Source organism: Dromiciops gliroides, chromosome 6 (genome assembly GCF_019393635.1).
Source record: "Dromiciops gliroides isolate mDroGli1 chromosome 6, mDroGli1.pri, whole genome shotgun sequence".
In the NCBI taxonomy this organism is placed as follows: domain Eukaryota; kingdom Metazoa; phylum Chordata; class Mammalia; order Microbiotheria; family Microbiotheriidae; genus Dromiciops; species Dromiciops gliroides.
In genome coordinates, this window is record NC_057866.1 from 250,580,461 (window position 1) to 250,593,952 (window position 13,492).

Here is a 13,492-nt window from a genome sequence, read left to right on the forward strand (position 1 = left end):
CCACTAGTGGTGATGGCTTAAATGAAGGCAGCCACACATTCTTACCTGAGGACCATTCTACTAAACTAAACTTGATAGGGAATGGCAGAAATTGATAAAAACAACCAGCTGAGCTTTGTGGTTCTCTCTGTATCTTAGAACATCTTGGGGCAGCTAGGTGGTGTAGTGGATAAAGCAGTGGCCTTGGATTCAGGAGTACCTGAGTTCAAATCTGGCCTCAGACACTTGACACTTATTAGATGTGTGACCCTGGGCAAGTCACTTAACCCACATTGCCCTGCAGAAAAAAAATAAAATAAAAAAAAGAAATAGAACATTTTTACTTTGGGAAATCAGGTGGCTTATCCAGACCCTGCTTGCAATCTTGACCTCAGTAGGATTATTCTCTGAACAAATGAGGGTGTCACCTTGGACTTGGCTTTTGGTCACTCTTGTCAAAAGAAAGAACTTTATATTTTTTTGGCCCCTTCTTCACAGTGTTTTCTTTTGCAACCTCAGCAATTCAAATCACTGAATCGATTGTGTTGTGTATTTGAATAGTTGGTGGGGTCAGGTGGAAGGCTTTGGCTGCTGACCCTGAAGGGAATTAGAATTTGTTCAGAAGTATCTAAGACTCCATTTTGTTCTTCTCTTGCAGTATAACCCTCAGTTTGGTGATGCCTTTTGGAATAGTAGTAAGTACAGCATGGTGAACTACTTGCTTCGAATAATGACCAGCTGGGCCATCGTCTGTGATGTGTGGTACCTGCCCCCGATGACCAGAGAGGTAGGAAATAGATAATGCTGGATCTTTGCTCCTCTGACAAGATTAACCCTGAGAAACCTGAATGAGCCTTTTTGCCAAAGCTGAGCTGCCCAAATGCATTCTCAGCAGTTCAAACTCCATGATTTAATGGTGGTTTAGCTACAGCCCAATAAAATCAGACTGTGACATCTCAAGCCATTGAAGATAATGAGAATCTTGTGATAACTTAGCTTCATTGACCTATGGACCTATTATTGAAAGTTGTACTTTGTCTAAGACCATAAATGAAACTCAGTCACTTTCCTATAGCTAGATCTTTCTTCTGCAATTTTATTGCATGTCTAAATGAGGCAGAAGGTGAATGGATGCTTATATCTAGTGTTATATGTCCATGATTGCAGAATAGAGCGTTTTCTATGGTTGACCCAGATTATAAATTAGGGAGATAAATGTTGAAGTTGACTTTTTTGACAACAACAACTGTGTAAATAATTCACTCTAAAAGAAATCTTGTGGAATAATCCTTTCAGCAATGTAACCGTTGACCATCCCTTACAGGTCAATGAAGATGCAGTACAGTTTGCTAATAGGGTCAAATCTGCTATTGCCGTGCAAGGAGGATTGACCGAGCTTCCCTGGTAAGACATACAGTGGTCTGGGAGTGCTCTTTCAGTTCTTTCTTTGGATCCTCTCTTAAATTCCTGTGCCAAGGCCTCCTCCTGGACTAGTGTGAACCCTGAATTTTTGAAGATTGTTCTAGGGGAACACTGTATGTAACCCCTACCAGATTTTGGAAAGGTTTTAAGTGGGGTCCTTCAAGAGAATATATATAGATATATCTTCTCTCACTTAGCCCAGCTAAGTTCAGAAGCCTGATTCTTACCAGGAAGTGAAAATTTTTTTCCTCACAAGCAGGTCAAGAAGATGGGTTGGTTACAATCTGTATCATTATAGGACATTATAGTTTCCTGGGGATTTATTTGAGGAGAATAATTCTTTAACTAAAGTTACTTTTAATAAAAGCACTTAGTGGCTTTGATTAAAATCAGACTAATATGGCCAATCTCTCTCTCTTTTTTTTTGCCAGATGTCCTCTAATCATGAGATTTGGAAGTGGAAAGGACCTTAGAGATGAGTTCCTTAGTTCAATCCCCACGATTAGACCTTAGTTCAACCCCCTCTTTTTACAGATCCAGAAACAGGGGGGTCCTGAGAGGCTTAAGGACTTGCCCAAGGTCCTCATGGGTAGTCCCATGGGGAGCCAGGTTTTCTGGCTCCAAGTTCATTATTGTTCCTACCACACTCCACCGCCTACTTTGGGAGCACAATATCTGGGGCTACCATTATTGGCAATTGACTTACTTGCAATAACTTGGAAAAAACTAGACTTACAAATGATCTATCTATCAAAATGGCTACCATCTATCAAAAGTGCACAACTCAACTGCTTTTATACACCCCAGCCAGATGCCCTTTTATTTGGGGAATGATTTGTAGTGTAGCAAACATGAGTGAACAAGAGATTCGAAAGGGTTCAAATCCTAACTCTGCCACTTACTGTCTTTGTGACTTCAAGAAAACAACTTATCCTCTCTGAACTTAGTTTCTTTGGGCATAATAATACTTGTTCAAACTACCTCACAGAGGCACGTTGTAAAGAAAGTGCTTTGTAAACCTCTATAAGCATCAGCTGTTGCTATTGTTGTTCAAAAGCCTTTGGGTTCAGGAAGGAAGAAAAATGAAAAAATGGAAATTGCATAGGAGATCTGACCCTAAGGGGAAATTCCTAGACATATATGTGGTTTATTTGTTGTTGTTGTTTTTTGGGGCAATGAGGGTTAAATGACTTGCCCAGGGTCACACAGCTAGCAAGTGTCAAGTGTCTGAGGCTGGATTTGAACTCAGGTCCTCCTGAATCCAGGGCTGGAGCTTTATCCACTGCACCACCTAGCTGCCCCTGGGCTTGATATTTTTAATATCCTGGCACATGGTCATTGTTTGTAAAGGTGTCATTCATAACTGAGAAATATTCCTTTCCATTCCTATTTAGGAATTGCCTTACAGGCTATACCTTCTGCAGGAATTTCTGAATTTTGACTCGGCTTTCTGGTGCCTTTCCTTAATTTTGACTTTGGCCCCTTTTTTCTCTTCTGACCTCAAAGTTAGCTCTGTCCCTTGCTGAGAACCCGTGTTCTACCCAAATATTGTTGATGATGTTGATAGCAGGCCTCTTGGGAGACCCTGGTGCTGTGTTTTCCAGACTCTGCCCTGGCCCTTTCATTTGCTGTGGCTCAAGCATGAGCAGCCCTCATGCCGTCTGGTCCTATTGCCCGCTCTCATGTGGGTGTCCTTGACCATCTGGCCCAGTCTTTGTGTTTCTGTTGCTGCTGTATCTCTCTTCCTGCTGCCTGGTTCTAGGCACTGTGTTGTCTGGGTGCTGTCTCTTTCTGTGTCTCTGATGGGTTGTCCATTTACCGACCTGCTTGGGTTCTCAATGCCCTGCTCTTGGTCTGGATCCTTCTTTTTCTTATTCCTGTGCAAGCTCATCTCCACACTCAGCTTCTGAAGAAGTCTTTTTAATAGTCTTTTTGCTCAAACTTGGACTAAGTGGAGTTTATTTATACCTGTTCTTCTTTGGCCTCCAGTTTTGTTTTTCCTTTTTTAGTTATTTCTAGAACTTTTCTGGGGTATTTATCTTCCCATCTTGATTAATTCCTTCCAGGTATATACTTTTATAGCTCTTGTGGCCAGGTAATTCTTTTCTCTATGTCTCTGTTGGACTTATGTGGTTACTCATTCCTGGGTTTACCTCTGGGACATCTCTGAATCCAAAGCACTTCATTGTATTGGGTGTTTTCTTCTGTTTAATGATATCTCAGTTTCTGGATTGATGCTTGGTGTTTGGATCATGCTCTCTTCCCTCTCATATTCTTAGATAATTGTGTGTAGCCCTACTTGGTCCTGGAGACAGTGTCTAAGACTAGAGTCTGCTCCCTGCAGGAATTCCTGGGTTTTGATCCAGCCTCTCAGTGCTTCAACATTGGTTTTGGCCTCAGCCTTTTCTCTGTCTTCTTTTCTCTGCATTTTTAGAACTTTATTAGAGTGGTTGTGGAGTATCTGGGATCTTCTAGGTCCCCCACACAGCCACGTTAGTTGAGAGATCATGTTTCTTTTCTTTTTTTCTTTCTTTCTATTTTTTTTTTTTTTTGGTGGGGCAGTGAGGGCCAAGTGACTTGCCTAGGTTCACACAGCTAGTAAGTGTCAAGTGTGTAAGTCCAGATTTGAACTCAGGTCCTCCAGAATCCAGGCCTGGTATCCATTGCACCACCTAGCTGCCCTGAGACCATATTTCTTTTCTTTTCTTTTTCTTTTTTTTAATTTTTGGTGAGGCAATTGGGGTTAAGTGACTTGCCCAGGGTCACACAGCTAGTAAGTGTTAAGTGTCTGAGGCTGGATTTGAACTCAGGTCCTCCTGACTGCAGGACCAGTGCTCTATCCACTGTGCCACCTAGCTGTTCCCGCCACCTAGTTGCCTCCATATTTCTTAAAAAAAAAAAAAAGCCAAAGCATTAAACAATTCCTTGTCAACAAGTGGTGTAAAGAATATAGGGTAAGGGCAGCTAGGGGGGCAGCTAGGTGGCCCAGTAGATAAAACACTGGCCCTGGATTCAGGAGGACCTGAGTTCAAATGTGGCCTCAGACTCTTGACACTTACTAGCTGTGTGACTCTGGGCAAGTCACTTAACCCGCATTGCCTGCCCCCAACCCCCAAAAGAATATAGGGTAATTGTATAGTTGTTAGCTGTGGTTAAGTCTACATGTTACTGATTTTATATTCCTTTTATAATATGAACTGTCTGCTTTTAACTATCAGACCTAGTTGACTGGGACCCACAATATTCCTTCTTCATATAAATAGGAATGACTGAAAGAGTTATATCTGTCTTTATTAATAAGATAAAGTAGCTTTTTACTTTGTGTGTGGCCCCCAATTTTTAGTCTATTGGTCAGTGACACGCACAAATAGTTTCCCTCTGTGGAGGTAGACCTAGACCTTCCTAGCTTGTGCGTAATGCCACATGCTTTTTTGGGGGGTAAAACATGATTTCACTGGAGTGGAATTCACTCCATGAATGTATGTCGGCAGCTTTTGTGTAACTTAAAGATGCGGTACCTAACCCCTTCTAAATGGGTGCTTCCATTGTATCTCGTATTCATTTCTGTTTTCTGTTTTCAGGGACGGAGGTCTGAAGAGAGCCAAGGTCAAAGATACTTTCAAGGAGGAGCAGCAGAAGAACTATAGCAAGATGATAGTTGGAAACGGGTCTGCAAACACCGAATCGGATTGAGTACAAAAACTAAAGCAGCTGCTTTTCCGTGCCGGCGGCAGAACACAGAGATGAATTTTTCATTATAACCTCATTCCATTGAATTATATGGTCGTTTACTGGAATGAAATAGATTCCACTATGGGAAAATGAAAAAGGATTAAAATGGTACTCCTTTGAAGAATTAATATTGGACTGAAGTGCTGATGTAGTCAATCTTGAAAAGGATGCTTTCTAAGGTTTCTTGGAAGTCCTTGTTCATAATAATTTCTGAAGGAATAACCAGAATTCACCTTCTGATTAGCTTTGCTTTCCCCCTCATCCCTGCCGTCCCCAGAAAAAAAACACAAACAAAAATACTCGTTACCTACAGTCCCTCTGGCATCCTGGCAAACTTGAATGCTCTTACCCCCAAATTTGGAGATGGCATGTTTGGGGGGAGGGGGTTTCCAGAAACAAGATTTGGCTGTACAATGCCAGGGAAGTACACATTTTGGGATAGAAGTAGAAACATTATTTGTGGACCTCCACTTGTTCAATGACCCCAACATGGAAAAGTCAGTTGAGTCTAAGAGTGCTTATCAAAACAAAGCACCTTAACCAGTACTCTGTTAGCATCTTTCTGCCTCTTAGTACTCTCAGACCTTATTTTGTCTGCCACTGGTTTGACATATAGTTTGTTTTCATAAACAAATAAACCTTCCCATACTAGGATCAGGAAAAGGAAGTCACGTTGCATATCTTTAATAGAAGCACGAATGCGGAAACTTGTGGCATGATGCCATTGGGGTGGGTATATTTTTCCTGCCCTGACAGTTAAAAAAAAAATTAAAATAACTTCAAAAAACTGAGCCTTAAACAAGAGTAAAAGGGAAAATAAATATTTCCCAACTCACACAGCATAAGCAATGTTTGTTAGCAACACGATACAGTTCTTAAACACAATGAAAAGTATTATCTATTATTTTCTGATGTAAAGAATGTTAAACTATTCAACAAAAAATAAATTCTATATTTCTAAATGCCTCTCTTTTTTTCCCTCTCCTCTCGAACTGCCTAATTTCTTTAAGTAGGTAGGATTACTTTTCCTCAATTAAAAAAAATTACTTGTTTTGGGTTTAGGCAGAACCTTGGGACAGCCTTGGTAGAGAATTCTTGTGTGTGTATTCAGTGTAAAGAAGTTACACCCATCTTCTTAGTCTGTTCAGTACAAGCAGGGACATCTGCTGCAGACTCTTCCTTTGGCCACTTTGTAAAGGCCGTGACTGTGGTTATTTGGAGATGGACTTTTGAGAGCTCATCTATTAACCACACAGAGGCATCACACCATACTCCTGGGTATGCCACCTTTTCTAGCTTGATCTCAGAATAAGTTTTTGGGCACCTTATTGCATGGAAATTTATTTCACCTACTTCAAGAATCCTTCCTGTTTTTTCTTTTATCTCGAGCTTTAGCTCTAGTTAATCCAGAAAGCTGATTTGTATGAGGGAGGAGTTAATACAAATGGAATTAATTCAATTCAACAAATATTAAGTACTTATATGGCCGTAAATTATTTTTCACTTAAATTAAAAAAAAATCAAATAGAGAAGCTTATACCAGAAATCAAAGTTGTTCAGGTCCTCCTTTTGGTTTCTAATGAAAGCATTTATTAAGTGATGATGTGCAGAGCACTGTGCTAAGTCCTGGACTGTAAGCAGAAAAGCATTCTCTGATCTTAAGCAGCTTACTGACTTTCTAAGAGAGGGAGACAACGCAGATTTCAGCCTCAAGTCAGATAGAAAGTCCCTGTGGTCTTTAGGTTGCAGGATGGTAAAATGTCTTATTTACCATCATTTCCTTGAATAAAGTCAAATCTGTTGCTGAAATTGTGTCCTTTGACAGCGCAAAGCACTTTAGTGATGAAAACTTTGCTGGGTCTTTAGTAAGAGGCTTCTGGGACAATTGCCAGGTCACATCACAAGGGTTGTTTCTCCAGAAAATGGCTGGCTAAATGAGCCTGTCTGGAAATACGGCTGGTGCAGGGAGAGGGTTGCAGTGTTATTCCTGGGGCTCTAGGGCTTTATTTGCCCACTGGTGGCCGTTGGTTTTGGTGGCAAAGGGGATGGTGAGCCTGTTTTTCTTTTTTTTTTTTAACCACTGAGAAGCTGACAGGTTCATTGACTGACTTTCTCTGTAGCTTTTGCTATGCTCAGTCGGTGATAGCTGCTTGCACCGGGTTGGAAGTAGGAATTGGGGAGAGAGGAAGACGTGGCTCTTGGCCTGAGGGTACTGGGCTGTCTCTATTGGGAACAAAGCAACTATGAGGTTTCACCTCATACCCATCTGATTGAGAAAGATAACAAAAGAGGAAAATGACAAATGTTGGAGAGGCTGCAGGAAAACCGTCGTAGTAATGAAGTGCTGGTGAATCTATGAATTTTTCCAGTTATTCTGGAAAGCTATTTGGGACTATGTCCTCCAAATCACTAAATTAGACATACCCTTTGACCCAGCCATTATTAGGACTATACCCATCTCCCCAAAAAAAAGGAAAAAAAAGAAAAAGGACCTGTATGTACAAAAATATTTTATCTCTTTTCATAGTAGCCTCAAAATGGAAACTAATGGAGTTCCCACCTATCAGGGAATGGCTAAATAACGTGTTTTTTTTAATATGATGGACTATTATTGCACTATAAGACATGGGGAAATGGACAATTTCAGAGGAAACTGGCAAGACAGTTGTAAAGTAAGCATAATTAGGGAAACAATTTATACAATGACAACAACATTCTAAAGAAAAAACAAGTTTGAAAGACTTTAGAACTGTGATCAATGCAATGACAAGTCACAATTCCAGAGGACAGAAGAGGAAGTAAATTACCCACCTCCTACCAGAGAGGTGATAGATGTAAAATGCTGAATGAGATGTATTTTTTGGATATGGCCAATGTGGGAATTTATTGTCCTTGACTATGCACATTTTAAATGAGGGTTTTATTTTTCTATTATAATTGTTCAATTGTGGGGGTTAGGGGAGGGAGATAATAGGAGGGAGAGAAAATACTTGTAAAAAATAAAAATAAAAATTTTTCAATAAAATTGAAAATTAAGTTACTTGTAAATCTATCTGGTCCTGAGCTTTTTTCCCTTTGGGAATTCATTTATAGCTTATTTGATATACTGAGATTGTGTTATTTCACTTTCTATTTTTTTTGTTAATCTGAGTATTTAATTTTTATACCTATTCATCCATTTCATTTATTAATTTTTTGGATATGTAAGTGCCTAAAGTAATCTAATTAATTTTATTACCTTTTTGTGCTAATTTTCCTTTTTGGCTTTCAATAAGAATTGTTTAGCTTCTCAATCTTTCTCATTAAATAAAAAAATGAACTTCTAATATTATTACCTCTTTTCTTTTAATTTCATTAATCTTTTATTTTAAGAATTCCTAACTTGGATCTTAGTTGGGTTCTTCATTTTCCAGTCTTTTTTAGTTACATGCCCAATTCATTGATATCTCTCTCATTGATTAAAGTATTTAGAGATATAGATTTTTCTGCTAAAGATTGCTTTGGCTGCATTCCAATAGTTTTAATTTGTTGTCTTTCTAATAATAGTAGCTAGCCACTTGCTGGCCCTGGGGACTGGGGTACTCTGTCAGCTCTAGACCCACGCTGAGTTGATCTGGACTGGGTTCAATCCTCGAAGAGTCTGGCCTCTGATAAGAAGGGGGCTGGTTTCCCTCTTCCCTACATATTTCAGCTCATTAAATTCCCATGTTGATGTCCCAATAAAAAGTTATTTAAACTTAGTGTGGAGTCATGTCTTGTGTTTCTCGATTACAATATAAGTGTAATATATAATATAAAGCAAGATTGGGAAAGGTATTTATTTAACTCTTTTTTCCCCTGGCTACTTGAAGTGGTTTTTTTTTTTTCCGCCTGTCTTTGGAGCTCTGAATTTTGTTTATGACATTACTGGATATTTTCATTTTGAGTTTCTTTCAAGAAGTGATGATTTTATTCTTTCTCTTTTCACTTGGCTCTTCCCTCTTTTTGCCAGCAGAGAAGAAGAAAGAAGCCATTTCATAGCATGCTAGTCTCCTAGTCTTACCTCTTCCCACTTGCAAGGTACCCTTCCCTCCTTCAGGGGCCAGAGATGCCATTCCATCCTACTCTGTGCCCGTCTCTTGCTCTGACCTGATTAGAGGAATAGGATAGAAATGCTATTCTGCCAGCTTCTCTCATGGGTCTTCTCCCCCTCTCCTCCAGCATAGGGGTAAGATGCTAACTACCCTGAGGCCATTAGTGATGTTTATAAGCCTTCTGAACTCATTTGGCAATGGTTATTTTTGCTGGTCGTTCCCTTTCTTCCTGAATTCTCATAGATCATCATCTAAACTCCATTCCCCATCCCCCACCATCTATTTCTTTATTCCTGTAACCCTTGGCTCAGAGAGCTAATTACATGGGACTCTCTCCTCATTGGTGGAGATGGATTACTCAGTGCTCTGCACCTTTGTGAGGGGCAGGCAGACTTGGTGAGAGCTGGACAGAAGCAGAGTACAAGGGCTCTTCTAGCTTCCAGCTTTGAGAGAGAAAATGTATAATTCCAATGTCTCTTCAGGTCTCTGAAGAGAAAGACCCTGAGAAGAAACTGACATGTAGAGAAGTTGACAGTTGCTGTCATAACTCTACCTCAACCTTATTACCATAGAGAGGTGCCTAGGGACTTTGTGGAAAATTATGGAGGATGAGATCCGAGACTTTCTTGGTTTAGCTCTCTCCTAATGGGAGAGTTCATTTACTCTGTGTACTTTCTGGCATAAATATTCTCTGATGGATAATTTCTCTGCTTTCTGTTTTGCTCTCAACTTGGATTAGGTTTATTTGCCTTTTGCTATGTGTGTTTACTGTGGAATTGACATTTGGTGAGAAAACTGTCAAGTCTTTGATATAGAGCTTAGGGACCTTCTTTCCCCATTAAGGAACAGTGATCAAGAGTTTAGCTTGAACCTAAAAATTATATCCCTTAGACAGACAATAATATTTAAGAGAGCAGGTAGATAGAATTCTAGTCTAGTTTCTCCAGCCCCCAGGAGAACAGAGTGTCAAGCATCTGGCCCCAGCTGCTTGCTTCCTCTCTTGCCAGGAATGAAAACCTCTCTTGGAGAAGGATAGGGAAAGAGACACTTTTCTCCCTGAGTCACCTTTAGACAGACCTTAGTGATTAATAATGGTTTGCTTTCTAGCACTGGTTGCATTTTTACTCATTTTCCTCTCAATTGCTGGTCAAAGTGGGGAAGTTTGGAATACCTTCTACTCTCTGTGGCCACTACTAGCCTCTCTCTACCTCCATCATTCAGTGATATCTCTACTTTTGAAGCTTTTTGAATACATATATACCACCCAACTTCTGGTAGTGGTTGTCCACCAACTTTTGGAACACTGCTTCTTTCTTCAATGAGTTAAGTGCCTGGCTCATAGTTTTTCTCTCCTCAACTTCTATCTTCATTCCAGAAAATCTCAAATATGTTTGTCTTGAGTTCCTCACCTTACTTGCGGACCTACTCTTCCACTCTACCTAAGCACACACAAAAATGATCTTACTTTTGATATTACCATCACCCACAAATGCTCCACTTCCATGTTGGGAATTCTGAAATTCTCCTATAAGAGCAATCTCTTGACATTACACCTCAAAACTTCAAGAAGTCCTCTTCTTCATCCTCACCACAACCTCCTCTGCATTGATCTTTTAGCTCTTTGACCAACCTTATTCTCCATTCTCCTTCTTGAATTAATGATTCATGTCTGTCCTCTTCTCATAAGAGATCTTTTGCCCATCTTGCCCTGCCAAGACTCAGCCTTGGACCACTCCCATCATCCACTGTCTTTGCTCCTAGGCATGTGCTGCTGAATGAAGCTGGAAAGAATCACAAAACTTATTTTTCAACCTTCCTCTGACTGCTTCCCTGTTGCCTAAAGATATTCCCATGTCTCTCACATCCTCAAAAGATCTTCACTTAATCCATTCATCTATGATAGCTATTGTGCCATGTCTCTTCACTCCCTTTCTGGCTAAACTGTGCTTACAAAAGGTAGGAGGCAAGTTTCCTTTTTCTTTTTCTTTTCTGCAGGGCAACGAGGGAGGGTTAAGTGACTTGCCTAGGGTCACACAGCTAGCAAGTATCAAGTGTCTGAGGCCGAGGAGGCAAGTTTCATCACCAGTCCTATGAAGTCAAGTTTGAACATTACATTTTCATCATGGTTCCGAAGTTTTTTTAAAAGTTCTTTTCCTTTACTTATTGAAGTTACTGTGCAAATTATTTTCCTTATTCTGCTCTTTTCACGTAAATCTTCCTAAGTTTCTCTGAAATCTTCATATTTATAATTTTCTATAGCACAATAACAACAGTCCCTTATATTCATCTGACACATTTTATTTAGTTGTTACCCAATTGTTTGGCAACCACACTTCAGTCCTCTGCTGCCACAAAAAAGTTTCACATTTCAAATTTAAATTCTAGAACTACAAACACAACTTGATAAAACTATCATTCTTATGTTATTTCCATCCTTAGAATATAAACTTCATAAAGTTAAATATTGTTTTATTTGTTAGTGTATCTACAATGCCTAGAACAGTGCCCAGCACATAGTAGGTACTCCATGAATGTTTGTCAATGGATTGATCTTTGGATTTTATGGTTCTTCCTTTTTTCAAGTCCTGAGCTCTATACAACACATTTGCAGCACTGATCAGTAGGTTGGGGAAAGGAGAAGAGAATAAACATTTATTAAGTTCTTATTAAGTGCCAGGCACCATGCTAAGTCCTTTGTAATTATTTAATTTGATCTCCACAACTCTGTGAGGTTGGTGCTATTATTCACCTCATTTTATCATTGAGAAAACTGAGGCCAACAGAGGTTAAGTGACTTGCCTAGGTTCACACAGCTAGTAAATGTCGACCAGATTTGAATTCCAGTCTTCCTGACTTCAGTAGGTAGAATACAGCATCCTCCTTGTGATTTAACTTTAGGAATGTTGTGCTACTCCAAAAATCTTCCCTCCCCACCAAATGCCACAGAACAGGAAGCTCCCTTGTTAGACAGGCATTCCTATAGATATGCAGGTGTTCTCCTTAAAAATACAAAGAATAGGGCAGCTAGGTGGCTCAGTGGATAAGGCACCAGCTCTGGATTCAGGAGGACCTGAGTTCAAATCTGACCTCAGATACTTGACACTTACTAGCTGTGTGACCCTGGGCAAGTCACTTAACCCTCATTGCCCTGCCCCCCCCCCAATACAAAGAATAACATCTTTGAGACTTGTTCATGATCACAAGCAAAAGGGTGTGGGAAAATTCCCTACCAAGAAGCTCTAGACTCATAGAGCCATGGATGCTGTCTTGGGGGACCCTGATCTTGCCACAGGCACATTATGCCTTCATCCAAGAATCCTAGGGGAAATAAAGCTTAATTATGACTATTATCAAGCCCCCCCCCCCCCCAGAAAAACAACAACAAAAATAATTAACAAGGTCCCTTCTAGAAAGGTGCTCCCTATTCAAAGTAACAGATATTAGCTATTTCCTCCACCATAAAAGAAAATGTAGGGCAGCTAGGTGGCACAGTGGATAAAGCACTGGCCTTGGATTCAGGAGGACCTGAGTTCAAATCCAGCCTCACACACTTGACACTTAACTAGCTGTGTGACCCTGGGCAAGTCATTTAACCCTCACTGCCCTGCAAAAAAAAACCCCAAAACAAAACAAAACAAACAAACAAAAAACGAAACAAAATGTAAAATAAAATAAATAAAATAAAATAAAAGAATCATAAATACACATTAGCAAATACTGGAAACATTTCTTGGGACTGCTGAATGGGTTACTTGTGACCTAGAGACTCTGGTTGTACATGCCCTTTAGTGAAGAGCTGGAGTGCTTCAATTCAGCCCCTGAAGATACTAAGAAAGTGTACTTCACCTGTAAGGTAGGAGGGTACTTTAAGGTGTGGCTCTGATCAGAGTGAGATTTGGAAATCATTATCACACCAGATGTTTATGTAGCCTGGAGTGGTAGGATGAATCATTCATTAAACAGTGTTCATCATTCATTCAGCAAATATTTATTTGGTGCACATTATGTTCAGAGCTATCAGGAAAACCCAGGAAATAGTGGGTGATTGCAAAAAAGGCAAGTGAATGAAACACGAAGGGAAAGAATCACCTAAACTGTATAACCACTTTTGGGTCCTAGACCCGAAACCTATTGGACCCTTCCTCAGAAAAACTTAAAAAAATCCGTAATTGAAGGGAATGGTAAATCTCAGTTAGAGGTTAACAAAAATAAAGATATCTTTTCTCCCCATCCTACTTCACAGACCCCCTGAAATCTACAATGCCCTTATCTGAAACTGAATCAGT

At 39.9% G+C, this 13,492-nt stretch overlaps 1 protein-coding gene across 3 annotated transcripts in view; it reads left to right on the top strand.

The window, feature by feature from the left end:
• GPAT3 (glycerol-3-phosphate acyltransferase 3) overlaps positions 1 to 8,181 on the top strand; it is a 66,442-nt gene extending 58,261 nt beyond the window's left edge. For 2 of the 3 annotated variants that reach the window (XM_043970078.1, XM_043970076.1), the window contains exons 10-12: positions 638 to 766; positions 1,304 to 1,383; positions 4,983 to 8,181. In XM_043970078.1, the coding sequence (XP_043826013.1) occupies positions 638 to 766; positions 1,304 to 1,383; positions 4,983 to 5,094 (321 nt within the window). In that variant the 3' untranslated portion in view covers positions 5,095 to 8,181. The remainder of the gene's footprint in view (positions 1 to 637; positions 767 to 1,303; positions 1,384 to 4,982) is intronic. The other variant, XM_043970077.1, reaches the window with a different exon arrangement.
• The last annotated feature ends 5,311 nt before the right edge of the window (positions 8,182 to 13,492 follow it).